This window comes from Triturus cristatus, chromosome 12 (assembly GCF_964204655.1).
Source record: "Triturus cristatus chromosome 12, aTriCri1.1, whole genome shotgun sequence".
In the NCBI taxonomy this organism is placed as follows: domain Eukaryota; kingdom Metazoa; phylum Chordata; class Amphibia; order Caudata; family Salamandridae; genus Triturus; species Triturus cristatus.
This window is the reverse complement of record NC_140595.1, coordinates 750,032,243-750,047,965: the sequence shown is the minus strand read 5'-3', so window position 1 is coordinate 750,047,965 and position 15,723 is coordinate 750,032,243. Positions and strand designations below refer to the sequence as shown.

The following is a 15,723-nucleotide window of genomic DNA, read 5'->3' as shown; positions in this document are numbered from 1 at the left end:
TGCCTTTATATGACTGATAGAGACATGTTTCAAAAACAGTGTCAGCTCTGTGAAAGTGAACTGTACCCCGTTACCAGTGATTTAATACAGAGATGCCTTCCTTGGAGAATGTATCATATTGATATTCTATCAATGTGGCAGTATTAATGTTGTTCGCTGCCTCAGTAGTTAGCCAATGAGGGTGATAATCTACTAATACAAACATGTATTTGAGATGTACATTTAGATAATTAATTGGTCCTATGATGTCCAACCTAGGTTTTCCCAAGGTTTGGTAGGGATCTCGACTATTATTAGGGCGACTTTATCTATGATCAAAGATTTGCCACTGTCACAGCAGGCTAAGCAGTCCTTAACTTTTCCTTCTACCATGGAGTCCACGTATATAAGCCAGTAACCAATCCTGATCTTGATTTTGGTCATACTCGGTCCGAGGTTTCCCTCATGGGCAATTTCAATATTGCAATCACTCAAGTTACTAGGGGGTACGCTTTTGTTGGTCCTTAGGATCATATTACACACAATAGATAATGTGTTTCTTATTTTCCAATATGGTTGTAAGTTGTCAGATAATTCTGTACATTTGGCTGGCCAACTCTAGATTATTTTGTCTCTTATAGCAGCTAGGACAGTATCATGTTTCTCACCTTGTTTCTCATTCCTTTTTATTGATGGCTGGAATTTCTATCGATAATAATGCCTCATCAAGGGGTTTTAACTGGAAATCTTCAAAAGCTATAGTTAGCCTGGACAGGCAATCGACTACTTGTTTTTTAATACCAGAAACATATGCATGATCAAAGTTGTAGCCTTGCAATGCTAGTATCCATTTAGCAATGTGAGGAGTGGCTTTCTCCAGGCATTCAGAAGAGAACATGAGGATGAGCGGTTTATGGTATGTTCCTAAACTGAATGGTATGCCCCAGAGGTAGAATTTTAAATGATTTGTAACCCAGAAACACACCAGTGCTTTCTTATGTATTGTAGAGTAGTTGACCTCAGCATCCTTGAGAGTCCTAGATGCAAATGCTATGATCCTTTCCTTTCCATCAATAATTTGAGAAAGAGAGGCACACAACCCTCTCATACTAGCATCCATAGTCAAGATGGTCTTAGCTATTACGTCAAACATCCCTAAATGACGGGCACTAGAGATTGCTTCTTTTACTTGGTCAAAATCAGAGTGATATTGAGTACTCCACTGAAAAGGGAACTCTTTTTTTGAATAAGGTTCTCAGAGAGTGGACCTGTTCTGAGAAGTTAGGGATATATTTGGATATATAGTCTACTAATCTCTCGAAATATTTGAGTTCCTCCTTGCAAGAAGGTGTAAGTACTAATTTGACAGAGTTTACTAGGCTATACGAAGGTTTAATGACTTCTTCAGAAATGTTGTGTCCCAGGAATTCAACCGATTTAGCCCCTATCTTTAGCCCCTATCTTGCATTTATCCAGCTGTATGGTAAATCCAGATTTTCTTAGTTTAACAAGCACTTCTTCTAGGATTTTGTCGTGTTCCTCTTTGCAATTGCCATACATTTAAATGTCATCCTGAAAACAGGGGACCTTATGGGTCCCCTGCCGGATGTGCTGCATTATCATCTGGAACACAGCAGCTGTGGATTCTAGGCAAAACGGCATTCTGCAGAATTGGTATGTGCCAAAAGGAGTTATAAACAACGTTAAGGCCTTAGAATCTGGGTTTTAAAAGAGTTATCACTACTAATGCTCTTGATTAACAAGGAAAATAACATGGGATAGAGGAGAAGTGGGTGGTGAACAGTGACAATAATATATTTGAGAAATTAACATCTGTTTATGATTCCTTTATCGATAGTGTGCGTTTGGGTCTGATGTGCTAAGCCAAGAGAAAAGATGGCGGTTGAGACGTAAAACAAGTTGAGTCTGCGCACTGAAGTTTTGAAGTGACCTGGTGACCGGATCATTGACAGGCTGCCAAGAACCATGGACGGATGCCTGGGAACGTTTTTCAACTGTAGAATTATATACATTTTGTATCGCATCCGTTTTCTGAATGTGTGTGAAAGGAAGTTCTTCTGACATATGAATAAATTGAATGGGAAAGGTTTATTAGACAAAGAATTAGTTAAGAAATAAAGAATGACAGCATGAAGTGATAACAACGCCCCTGCCCTTACCCAATCGCAGTCCATGATTCACGAATACTTGCAACATTTGAGGGTGGGACATGCAGAATTAAAGAGTATAAATTGAGTGACTCAAAGTGTGGAGTGGGCGAGAGCTCCTGCTGGAGAAGAACAGACTGGGAAGATTCAATACTAAAGTCAACCTGAAGATTTGCCGAATAAAATTGAGGAGGGAGAGAGTGTAAGAGAGGGATGCGCTCTGGCGTGTCGGGTTCTAGAGAAGTGTAGTAAGTATAATCCTATCATGCACCTGTCCTATGGTCTTTGTCTCCTGACTTCTTTATCAGGCGACCACCATCAATCATTTTGGCCAGGGGTTGGGTTTCCCTCATTTCACCACTTGCTAATTATATTTCTGTCTTGAATTTGCATATCCTTTACAAAGTAGGAGTCATTGTGGCTTTTGTCTCTTCATCTATCACTCCTAATGCGTTGGGATTGCTGAATGTGTTTGTGTATTTTGAATGTTATTTGATAAATGAATTTTTCTCTCCCATGAAAGTTGATGGAGTTTGCACTGTGAATCTGTACAAATGAGCATTCATTTTGAATTAATTATTAGATAAAATCTATTGAATCTTACTTGGAGTCTGTGATTATTTTATTGAAAAGTTATAAGAAAGATTAATGAATTTGTTAATATCACCATCAACTGCTTGACTAATGGTCCATTGACCAAAGGAAGAGTGTTGATCTGTGAAGATTAGTTAGACATTGACTAATTCAGATCAAAGTGAAATAAAACTTGACCCCCAGCGCAACAGTCAGGAAACCTGAATGTGTATATGGACCCATTGTGAATAATATGTTGATTGTGAAAAGTTTATCCTGGCCTTTCACTGGATCATAAGTACTTCCTTAGATTGGCAAATGCCATATAACTCAGAGCCCTCATCACTGAATTTTCGAAGGTAGCTGAAGTAATTCCTATCTTTAAAAAGGTGACAGAGACCTGCCTGATAACTACAGGTCTATCAGCTTGTTTGACTGTGCTCAAGAAATCTTTGCATGTCTGGTCTTGGTCAAGAATCAGGGGTGGATAAATGAAATAAATATTCTAACACCATTGCAAGCTTTGTTCCATAGGAAAATAAGCACTATGGATTAGGCCTTTTGCCTCCTGATTTTATATTGGAGGACAGTGCTGATAGGAGGAAGAGGTATGTACGGAGCCTTTGTCGATCTAAAATTGGCTTTTGAACTAGTCCCCCATAAGAGACTATGTCAGGTATTATATGAAATAGGTTTGCCGATGGATTTGCTAAACCTGTTGATTTGATTTCCTTAAATTTTTTTTGCCCAAGTTGGGGGAATCCATCAACAAAAGTGTCCACTGAGGGTATGTGTTGGCCCCACACTCTTTTCTTTATTTCTTAATGATATTGTCCTTTTCCTATTTTCTGTTCCTACAGCTGAACCTACATAGGTCAGTTTGCAAATACCTATATTGTTGTTCGGGGGCTACACTTTGTTGACTTCTAACTTAGACACATAGTGGCTTACGAGCGCTACTCCACTTTTAGGGCTTTTGTAGCTCTCACAAATTAGAGATCAACACTGCAAAGGCCAAGTTTATGTTTTTTAACCAACACAGATCTTTCAAAGGTAGAGTACCCCACTTGAGAGGGTAGGGGTCTTCAGTTATTTGGGTGTTACTCTAGTTGCATCAATGTTGTGGAAACTTCATTTGGACTTATTGTTCCGTAAGCATAGGCAGATAATGGTAGCCATACTTAAAGGACAGAATAGTTCATTGAGCAAATCAATTGCCCCAGCCTTACAGATTTATGATGCAAAAGCTTTGGGTTCATCCATATATGGCTCTGAATTTTGGAGGTTTTCTAATTTCAATGATCTATCCAAATCCGGGTACAAGTTCCTAAGTAGCCTTGTAGGTCTCCTCCCCAGTACCCTGACTAAACCATTGATGTACGATATGGGTAGGAAGGCAATAGTTAACAAAGCACAACTGCACCCGTTATTATTTTGGAGAAGGTTATGGGCAACTTCAGAACTAGTCCATTAAGCTGATGCTCTGAAGAATGTAGTGAGTGCCGATTGTTACAACAAAACTGAGTGGCTCCAGCAAATCAAAAAATTGTTACTAGCCATTGGATTGAGAAACCCATAATATTAATTCATATTTGTAAAGCACAAACATATCACACCTCAAGGTGCTCGGGGCTATCGGGGAGATTACGTGAGCTATTGCCCAGAGTCACATGATGCTGAGTTTCAGCCAGGGATCGAGATGCGGGCCCCACACTCCAGAGTCAGCTACTCTGGCCGCTGCGTGACACCACTTTAAGTATGGGAAGATCATTCTGGTAAACTAGCACCTTCAGCAGAATTTCTGAAAACTAAATACTGGTCCTGGATTGCCCAGATGAGCTCCGGGAGGCAGTCAGCTCTTTGCTGACTGGGAGATTTCTTGATTTAAAAAACTGTAGACTCGTGAAACCATATTGGGGCATTATTACCCTACCCTTGGACAGGAAACTATACTTTCACTTCCACTACAATCGTCCACTAGCAAATAGACCTTGAGTATGAGCGCTTTGTGTCCTGCCTGCATGCCTTCAGAAGAAACAACTGCACTAGTCATGTTTGCCTGTCCAGGCATTGATAACTTGGTCAGAAATGGATAAAGCCAATATGTCAGCTATTGGGCACACAAAACAGTTCTGCAGCACTTAGGATCTTAAGATCAGATCCCCGTCCGCTGTATGTCTGTTCTATAGCTAAGTTTCTGGGTCAGTTGTGGATACAAAGATCCAAGTTGCCTACGTTATAGCACATTCAGATTGATTGCGATTTTGCACATCTGGTACTTAGATTTCAAACACCGAGCGAAAGAGGGAGTGTGCAAGTGACAAATTTACGCCCACAATTATTACCTCCTTTAGCCTTGAAGCATTTATATGTTCCATAAGATCTCAGCCCCTGGATAAATCGTTTACTAAAGTGTTACATTGTCTTTTACAAGCTCATAAATCATGTTTTACGCCATATAATCTGCCTGATTTATGATGGATTATATTATGTGTATTTTCTACTTATACAAATATATTGGTTTTATCATTCATATTTGTATTATCGTGTAGCATCATACATTTATAAATTTATGAAACGTTTTAGGTAGGTGTTAGATGATGTAACTTGAAATGTATATTCTAACACCTCCTTTTTCCATGTTGTGATGCTTTGTTCTTATAAGTGACTTTATTGACAATGTTATTCTTGTTGGTATTAGTTTTGCTTTTATGTTTTATGTATATCTGTATTCTCTGCTTTTATAGCCTAGTACAGAAATAAAGATATTTTGAAATGAAATGAATATTAGTTATTGGGTAAAAAAATAAGAAATAAGTAGAATGAAGTGCACAAAGCAATCCAGTGTATTGTAAGGATTCAGCAGTAGTAGTGAGCATAAACAGACTCCAGGCCGCCCCCAGCACAGCTGTCTCCCACTCGTTGCCAATTTGTTAGAAGAAATCCACACGGAGAAGATATAGCTTTGAGTCTCTCAAACACAAGGCTAGCTGTCTCTCTCCCTTCACCAACATTCCTATGTGAGCTTCACATCAACATTCTAAATAGTGAATGGAACACAACAAAGGCAGGAAGGAGGGAGTGGGGAAAGGGGTTAAGAGGCACAAGGAAATGTACCATTCCAGATAAGGATTACAACAGATCTGTTAATACATCTTACCTGCCAGGGTTTAATATTCCGGAGGGAAACACATGTGCTGTCGGCAAAAGGACCTTCTCCAGGCACACATGACTGCATGTGAAGTAGTGCATGAGCCACTGCATAGACAGCATTGTAAACGTTGTACGTAAACCTCAGGTCTGAGTCATCTGGATATTGGCTGTTTGATGGCTCAAGTTTCTCCTCACCAGAGCAGAGGTTTTTGCCTGTGCTAGTTGTGGTGTTATCCATAGTCAAGGTGTTTCCTGGCTTAGACCATTGGCAACCAAAGGCTGCTTCCCAAAACCGCTGCACAAACATATCATTTGGTGAGTTAAGAGGATTCACCTTCAAGAGGTGGTCTGTAAATCCTGGCATTTGTCCCTCATGAATGGCAAATCCAAGGGTACCGCTAAAAGAGCTGGCAATCTCCTTAGGTATGTAAGCAGGCATGGACCAGGCTTCACTGCCTATCCATGTCTTCCCACTCATCCCCAACCATGCATACTCAACCATTAAGTGCCTGAGGAATGTTGCAGATGTGAAAGCAAGAACAACTTTAGCTGAAGACCCTTTTATCACTTCCAGGATGCGGTTGACTTTCAGGATTGATGTGAAGTTAGGATCGGGTAGGGTCTCGTGGAAAGCAATGCAGATTCCTGCTCTTTCAAGGTCTTTCTTCAGGATCTGGGATGCCTGGAAACCATAGTCATCATCGCTGACCAATATACCCACCCAGGTCCAACCAAAGTGTACCAAGAGCTGGGCAATCCCATGAGCCTGATAATCATTGCTTGGAATGGTCCTGAGAAAAGATGGAAACTGGTTTTTGTCACTGAACTGGGAATTGGAAGTAGAATAGCTGACCTGCAAAAAGAAGTTTTTTAATATTATTCAGTATAAAGCATAACTTCAGGAGTTGCCTAGTGGCCCCATTTGTTGTGTCACAGGAAAATCATAGTGATGTCAATTAAGATCCTTTCTCAGCTTTTCCTGGATGCCCATGCACCTGCAATTGCAACCATAGGACTCTTGTCTCTCTGATGCGATTTTACTCTCAAATCTAAGGATACTTCTTATGGTTGAACCTTCACCTGCCATAAACAGCAAAGTACCTATGTTTGGAATTCTGTGACAAAGTAATTGTTTACAGAGACGCCATCTAGGAGTTTCAAAAAACATAACTGTGTCCTTGCTTCTCCTCTTTCCAACTGTTCTCTTTCTCTATTGAATAGAAAACTGCTATCACAGACCGTTCTCCACCACTTTGGGCAGCACAAACACCTTGCACTGCATTCAGGCGCATGTGTGTGTACACAGTTTTATTTGTAGCACCTAGAAATATTATGTGCTATGTTTCGTGTTGGTGCATTATTAAGTATGAGATGAATTGGTGATTAAAGGGGGAGGGAATATTACTGGCATCCTCTATTGTTATTAATTTCGCACTAGTCTGGGTTGTTGTGTTGAAATTAATCTGATGTAAATCTCATATATGTACTTTTAGATCAATTATTATGTTATCGTTCTATTATTATCAACAAATTAATTTATTTAAATGGAACCTTAATCTATTTCAATAATGTTATTATTGTTTTTTATTAACTATACCCTTTCCTATGTGTTATTTACCTTTACACTTCCTTATAACTTACCTTCAAGTTTACCTTACCTTTATCAATCTATATTCGATAGGGGTGGGTGATAAATTCCGCTTTGCCGGTAGAGTTTGTGGAGTCTTGCTCACTGAGTGTTACATTTGTATTTTGTAACGCGGAGTTCTGGAACACCTCCACCAACAACCGCATGGCAGAGTTTTTTCTTGTGCGCGGCTCAACAATAGTAAGTTGGCAAGCAAGAATTGGTGTCCCCTAGAGCTATATCCTCAAAGTGGGGGCATGCGACTGTTCAAAGTGAGAAAGCTCCTGCTGAGTAGAAAATGTACTCGATCAGCAACAAAGAAGCAGCGCCCTCTGGTGCGTCGTGTGGTGCCATTTGCACTAATTGTGCAGTGGGGAACAAGCTCTTGGCACTGGAAATCAGTACAATCAACATGACATGGAATCTCACAGAGTTTAGGAGTGGGTGTAATTCATGTAATATCACTCCGTTGTATTCCACTGAGTTACATTAAAACTCCATGAGCTTCTGTGGACTTCCATGAGCGTGCGGAATCAGCACGTCTTTCTGCTCATGCAGATTTTTAGCTGCAGGAGCTTGTTCTATGCTGCATAATCAGCACGGACAGCATTACGCAGCATGCCAGAGGGCGCTGCTTTTTTGCTGCCATTCTATTAGATTTTCTACTAAAGTGGCAGCTTTCTCACCACGAATGGTCACAACCACCCATGATTGCCCATGTTAAAAAAATCTAACTCGGAGTTGCCAATTCTTACTCACCAATTTTCGGAAGCTGCATGCAAAACTCCTCTAACTCCGCCGGTGAAGCAGAAATTATTTCCCACCCCTAGTTTTCATGTAACTCATTGGAACTCCACCTCCGCCCCTTCCTGTAATTGCAAGCAGCTTTCTGCTGTCTTGAAAACCTCAAGTTACTTGAGAGTCACCACTCAGTACTAAGCATTTTCTTACTTGCCCTATGATTTGTGTTACTTTGTTGTGACAATGGTCCCTCTAAAATGTCACACAAAGGCCTTGACTATGAGTTTGGTGGTAAATATAACCAAAGTTGCACATAGTGTAAATAGTGATAGCACTGGGTTCGATAAATAACACACGTCAAACAGCAATGATTATGAGTTCTTACTGTGTACACTAGAATCACTATGTAGTGCATGTGTTAAAGAGTGAATGTGTGTTATTTAACTATATGGTAACTACTGAATGTGTTATATAGGGTATGTGCTAAATGCCTCACCCATTGAAGAGCACACATATAAAACATTGAGAAGTGGTCATTTTCAGGCACTTTGAGTTTCTGGAGTATGAAAATTAAATCCTAGAGAACAGAAACACGCAAAAGTACCTGATGACACCCCAATAGTACACCAACAACGCCTTCCTGTGTGGGAGTATGCAGACATTTATTTTAAGTGGACAAAGCACCTTGAAACAAGTCAAACAGAATCCCTATTATCCTCTGATAACACTTGGTCATCACTCATTAGAAACCTGCAAAGTATTCTATCATGGACTCAGGCAGCAAAAAGTACATGTTTTAGGATCCTGAGCTGGAGGTCCTGGCCAAAGAGGTGGTAAGCACCATGACCGTATGATGTGCCCTCTCATGATGAAGATTCCATCAAAAACAAATAAAAATATGCCAGTAGGAGATAATGACCAAAATCAATACTTAATCAACGTATCCACTGTATGTTGAGAATAATAAAAACAGGTTCTAAACCTTTAAATTCTATGTGCTTAAGTGAGTGTACTTAAGTGAGTTTCCAAGCACTAAAGTTTGGCATGGCATGGCAATTGATGCAGTTCTCCACCTCATCTCTCCTCAAGCTGTGGTAAGAAACAATGATGATCCTCTATGTCTGGAGTGAAAGACATGAAAGGATGTCTCCGGGTTGGAGGGATCCCAGGTAACATTCATTATAGTTTGAATGCGAGTACTGTGGTTGTTAAAAAGTTGGCTTGACTGAGAATCATCATTGTTATGAAAAGTGGCCGATGTAATTTGTTACACAAAAAATGGCTGTGGACTGGTGAGGAGCTCAAAAAGGAGCTCTGAGACTCGGGATTGCAGTTAGTGCAAAAATCATGTGTTAGCTCACGCATCCGTCGCCCATTGGTAGCCACAGACGATCGGAAAATCAGTTTGACAGGACAGCCTAATCTGGAGTGAATCCCCGCATTGGGAGCTGGTAGATGAGTCTCGGGATCCCAGACAGGCAGCCAAGCTTGTGTCGCCTGAGGGGGGGATTCTGGTGGATTGCGGCCGGAATGCAATAGCAGTAATCTCGGGATCCCAGACGGGCAGCCAAGCTCACATCGCCTGAGGGGAGGATTCAGGCGGATTGCGGCCAGAACGAGATAGTGGTAATTTGAATGCATAATTATAAATATATATTAAGTGATACAGAAGCAACTGACCGGACTGGGATCTCAGCAGCGGGTAGGAGAGGTAGCCCTGATGATATGCATCTCTGGAGCTATGTGCGCCTTGTGACAAAGGAAGTCTCCCTCTCCAGAGCCGTAAGGATGCCCAGAGGCCGCTGCCCCACCAGCTGCTGAATTCCACTACTACGAGGTGAAGTGATATGCTGTGTCCATGAGGATAGGCTGCATTCTAAGGCTGTGGCGCTGCCCAACCAAAGACCTGAGGGGAGCTATGGGTAAGCCTCTTATTTGAACTGTTGTGGGCTGTTGTCCTACCCGCTGCCTGGAGTTTATCAAAGCTGACCCCATGGTGGATTGACTCTGCTTTATTACCCCAGCCATCTTGAGCACTGCTAGACCTGGCACCATTGGCGTGGGCCTCCCTTCCATTTTTTTGCCTTTGTTTCCTGTGTTTTGCTGTGTGTTGGACTCCATCTTTGCTGGTCTAGATGCTTGGGCACTTTGCCACTGCTGTTCAGTGTCAAAGAGCAACTGTTCCCTTTTGTAAATTGTTGTTATGGATTAGTGTTTCCATGATCTGGCTTTTTGATTTACCTTTCAGACCCTAGTATAGTGCACTGTGTGTGCCCAGGGCCTGTAAATCAAATGCTGCTAGTGGGCTGCAGCACTGATTGTGCCACCCACAGAAGCAGCATGTAAAATGTAACTCTGGCCTGCCACTGCAGAGCCTGTGTGCAGTCTGGGACTGCTATGTCGACTTGGCAAGTGCACACACTTGCCAGCCCCTAAACCTTCAGTTTTCTACATATTATATTAGTCACCCCTAAGGTAGGCCCAAGGTACCCCTGTGGGCAGGGTGCATTGTATGTGAAAGGTAGGACATGCCCTGATGTGTGTGGCATGTCCTGATAGTGAAATACCGCCAATTTCGTTTTTCACTATTGCAAGGCTATCTATTCCCTTAGGACAGAATGGGGAATTTGTTTATAACATCTTATGAACATAACTGACCCTGGGACCGAGATAGAAATGTTAAGTTTGGTATGCCTGAGCTCAGAATGTTAAAGTACATCTTTTAGTGAGGGTGATTTTTACATTCTGTGTTTGAAAATACCACTTTTAGAAAGTAGATATTTTTTTGCCTAACCATCCATTGTGCCTCTGCTAGGTTTGTGTATTGCATGTCCGGCTTTTGGATGACAGGGACTGGAGAGGGGCAGTGGCTCCAGAAGTCTGATGAGTCAGGGCTGGGCTCAAAAGACCTGGGCTGCATTTAGAGTAGGGGGAGGAGATTTCCTTTCACCTGCATGGGCCTGGTCTGCCTTCAAAAATGCTGTCTCCACCTCCTGCCACGAAGCTGCACCAGTGAGGACATAACTGGTTCTGGCTGGGTACAGGCACTCTCTGCCTTCAGAGAACAAAGGATTTTGGTGTATAAAAGGAGGGGCCCAGACCCCAGACTTTTAAATCACGTCAGGGAAATCAAGACGAACCTTTGCCAAGGAGAAGAGCCGGATAAGCTAAGGAATAATACTGCCCCTGTGCTGTTTGCTGTCTGGGGATGGCCTGCAGTGGCTGCTTGCTGCCAAGGAAAGGAGAAAAAGAACTTTCCAATGGTACCCCTCCCCAGTGGATCCCTGCTTGGGATTTGCCACAGGAGGGTGATGCTGTTTGCTTTGTCACCTGAATGAAGAAAAAGATCTCAAAGGGCTTGAAACTGAGCTTGCCTCCTGTTCTGAGGTCTCAGGGACACAAAGACTTCATCCCATCTGTCTCTCTGCATCTGAAACTGCTGTTTCAGCTGTCACAGAAGGAAATTGCAACACCGACGCCGGCGAGTGACGCCGTAACCTGCACCCAATCCGTGGGCAGCTCTCGTGAAGAGCACGACCACTGCCCCAACTTGCACGACGACCCAACGCCTGCGGACGCCATGCTGCATCGACTCGGAAGCCATCAACAAGGCCGCTGCCTGCACCAGAGACGAGGACATCGCTCGTGACGTCCACGTTGCAACGTCCCGACTCGCACCGCAGCCCCGACTTAACCTACGTGGTGCTTCATCAACGCAGAGCCGATCTTCAATGTGGGTGACTCCGGAATCCATCGACATCACACCGTCGTAAGTAACCGACGCCTCAACGCCATCCGTGACTTCACCTCCCCGAAACAGTTAGGAACCGGCGTCTCACCTCCCCTGCGCTGCTGTAAGGAACAGAGGCATCACCTCCCCTGGGGTTGGAAGGAACCCACGCTGCAGGCACCAATGAAGCATCACCTCTCCGACGGCGTGCACTGTCTTTGCTTTCATCAATTCCAAGGTACTATTCTTTGTGGGTCTGCTTGACTCTGAGCCATATGCTGCACACCTCGCGGTTGGTGCTGTAGTTTGGGATTTTCATCTGTCACAACGTCGTTTTAACTCCAGGTGGAGTTATTGGTTGCTGGAAGCTTGATTTGAGTAAATACCCTATTTGTAAGGGTATTTTTGATACTGTGTTGTGGATTTTTGTTGTTTGGTCTTGTTTTGGTTTAGATAAAGATTACTTATTTTTATAAACTGCTGTGGTGTCCATTTGTAGTGTTTTCACTGTATTACTGTATGTGTTCACAAATGCTTTACACACTGCCTCTAAGATAAGCCTGTCTGCTCGTGCCAAGCATGAGCAGGGTTATTTTAGGAGTGTATCCCCCTTACCCTGACTAGAAGCAAGGGTCCCTATTTGGACAAAGGTACCTACCTCTGCCAACTAGAGATCCCAATTTCTAACAAGTACATTATCTCTCTGCTACTCCACACAAAATGGCAAATGTACGATCACCTAATTAAACATAGACAATGGAAAGAAAACTACATTGTTAGCAGACCCGAAATGAAAAAAGGACTACATCTGCAAGCTGAGGCCTTCTCTGCCAAGAGGTGGACATATTGTAATGGCTTTGACCAGCTATTGTTCTCACTGAAATAATCGATGGCTTTGGAATGAGTACAGGCAATTTAATAACTCTACACTCTGGACAATTCTGTGGTGAGTTTTTCCTCTGAAAGTATTGTCCTAAATGGTCATGGGGATGCAGGAAATTGAGGATAGTGAAGACGCCTACAAGGGACTCCATCAGGGTTCAAAGTTTTTGTATGGGCTGATGAAAAAGATATTGAATTACAGGATCCCTCACATTGGGTGACACTTTTGCAAGACCACCCACTAAGTGTTGTATTTTAACTGTCTTTAAATATGGCCGGAATCAATTTGAAATCAGCAGGCAGTAATTCCTACACCATAATATACCCATCTAACCTATCCAGGAGCATAGCCAAAAACTTCAAACACAAATTAATTAGAAAAAATCCAAATACACTGATCTCTGACCCATCCTTCAAATTAAAAACAGTAATTATTGTGAATGACCTGATTTTGTTTCACGAGATGATTCGGGGAATAGCGCACTGCCATGCCGAAGTTGCTCAACATACAAAAAATAAGTAATATCCCACATGGTACTAAGTTATCAATCGTTCCCTCACGAAGATTATGAGCTGAACTCTGTATAACTACCTACAAGAATGATATTGTGCTCATACAAGCATACAATAATTATTTGAAGAAATTTGACTACTATTTTGCAACACTAAAAGATTGCGTGGGTAAAAATGCCGTCACAAGTCCCCAAAAACACTTGGTTACACAAGCAGATGCCCAGTTTACCACCAACTCAACTAGTATAGACTTCTTATTGTCAGAAGACTCCCTACAGCCAAACACTACATCAATGACCATTGATACCAAAGACATTAGCTCAACAGGTTTAGAAGACGAATTGCTGCACTACGCTTATATCGTCCCTACGCTATTTCCTCTGGAAAGTTCTGTACCTCTTCTCCAGGATATGGTTACTTCCACACATAGGCCACATAGTGGGAACCCCTTTCAGCAAATAGGGAGAATAAGCCACCATCCAAACCCCACACTGCGACAATATCAATCGCATCTGCAGCCATACGAAATTCGTATCCTCCAAGTTCGAAAATAAGGTACCATGACAAATGCATATTATCCTCAAGGGAGGCTCAAGCACCATACTTAATGTGAAAAAAACTAACGTTGGAAAAGACGTCGGTCTGAATAACCGGGACTCAAGGTTCTCAAGCAAACCATGCTCAAGGCATGCGTACACTTCTCGTCTCTCTCCTTCTCCAAAAAGGGAAATCAAAATACTTAAAGTACAAGCTGACAGAGTGTCACAGGATATTCTAAAAGTGTTACACGGAATTAAGAACATTTTATAACTAACAGCAAGGACTCACTCCACAATCAGGCTTTTTTTGAAAAATCAGTACATGAACTTTAAGGAAAGCCAAAAGGGATAGCCATGCACCTATCAAATGGACAAAATCGGCCACGCAAACATCTTAAATATCTATTGATGATGAAACCCATAGCTTACTTCTTTTTTATGAGTCTGCATCCAATCTCCCATTAGAGGTCAGTGAATTAGGTCAGTCCCGATCCATGCAAATAGAACTATCTTGCCCAATCACAGAAAACTCAACCTTAATAATCTTAAAAAAGTAACTTTAACCTCCAGCAATCAAGTGATACATTTTGGAAATTCATTAACCCCTTCAGTGCCACGCACTTTCCCCGCCCTGTGGGCCGGGCGTTACATTAGCGGGCGGGGTTCATGACGAGATAGTCTCATCATGGGCACAGCGCAACCGTGCTCCATGACGAGACTATCTCGTCATGGGCACTGAAGAGGTTAAAACTGCTATTATCCCTGTTACTCAACTGTCGATGAGCAGTGAAACATGCCTTAGACATTGCTGCCGTCATCATTAGTCATGAAGTTGACGTGACAATCTTAACCGAAACGTGGCTCACCGAGTCTTCTTCCCCTTACATGAATGTACTGGTGCCTCCCAACTATAACATTGTGAGGCTAGACAGTCTAAAAAAAGCAGGGCGTGGTATCGCTTGCATACATTGCTTTGATCTCTCTGTAACCGAACTATATTCCGACCCCCTTGAAGCTTGTGAATACCTCAGTTTTGCTATAAGAACTGTAGATAATCAAATGTGCAAATTGCACACGTTCTACCATCCACCAGGTAAAAATGCCCCTTTCATAGACCCATTCATGGAGATCATCACTGCTAACTCTAAAGTTAGGCGCGCCTATTGCGCTACTACGGCGCGCCATATATGGGGAGGTGGGGAGGGAGGATCAGCTGGGAGGCTGGAGGCGAGGGACGGGTGTGATGAATGGGCGCGGAGGAGGCGTGGCCGCATGGGAGGCAGCGGCGGGGACGGAGGACGGGAGACCGGCGCGGGGCACAGAGGAGCGAAAGGGGTACAAAATAAAAAGGGGCACAGGGCACAAGTCAGCACAGGGGTACGAGAACGGAGGCACAGACGTTGGCGAGGGGTACAAAATACAAAGGGGCACAGAGCAAAGAGGCGAGCAAAATACAAAATGCTTAATACAAAGGGGCACAGAGCAGAGCGGCAAGCGGGGGGCAGGGGGCACAGACAGATGCAGGTACAAGGCAACAGGCAGCAAATGAAAACAATGAAAACGAACCTAAAGGCCACCACTGGCCACCAGGGATGAGGCGCAGGTGGAAGCCTGCGGGTGGAAGAGCGCCTCGAATCCCCCCAGCTAAAATCTCTCAAGAAAACTAGAAACAATTACAACAAAAGTATTCACAGATTCAAAAAGGAATTCTTTAGATCTGAACTGGATATTGCCAAAAACAGACCTCTAAAACTCTTTGATATGTTGAAACAACAATCTAATAAATCGTTCAAATATGCTCAAGAATCATCAACATCC

General features: G+C 42.7%; 1 protein-coding gene across 1 annotated transcript in view; it reads right to left on the bottom strand.

The window, feature by feature from the left end:
• Positions 1–15,723, bottom strand: part of LOC146782688 (extracellular calcium-sensing receptor-like) — a 168,468-nt gene that overhangs the window by 35,446 nt on the left and 117,299 nt on the right. The window contains exon 2 of the mRNA XM_085637182.1: positions 5,881–6,726. Within this exon, the coding sequence (XP_085493308.1) occupies positions 5,881–6,726 (846 nt within the window). The remainder of the gene's footprint in view (positions 1–5,880; positions 6,727–15,723) is intronic.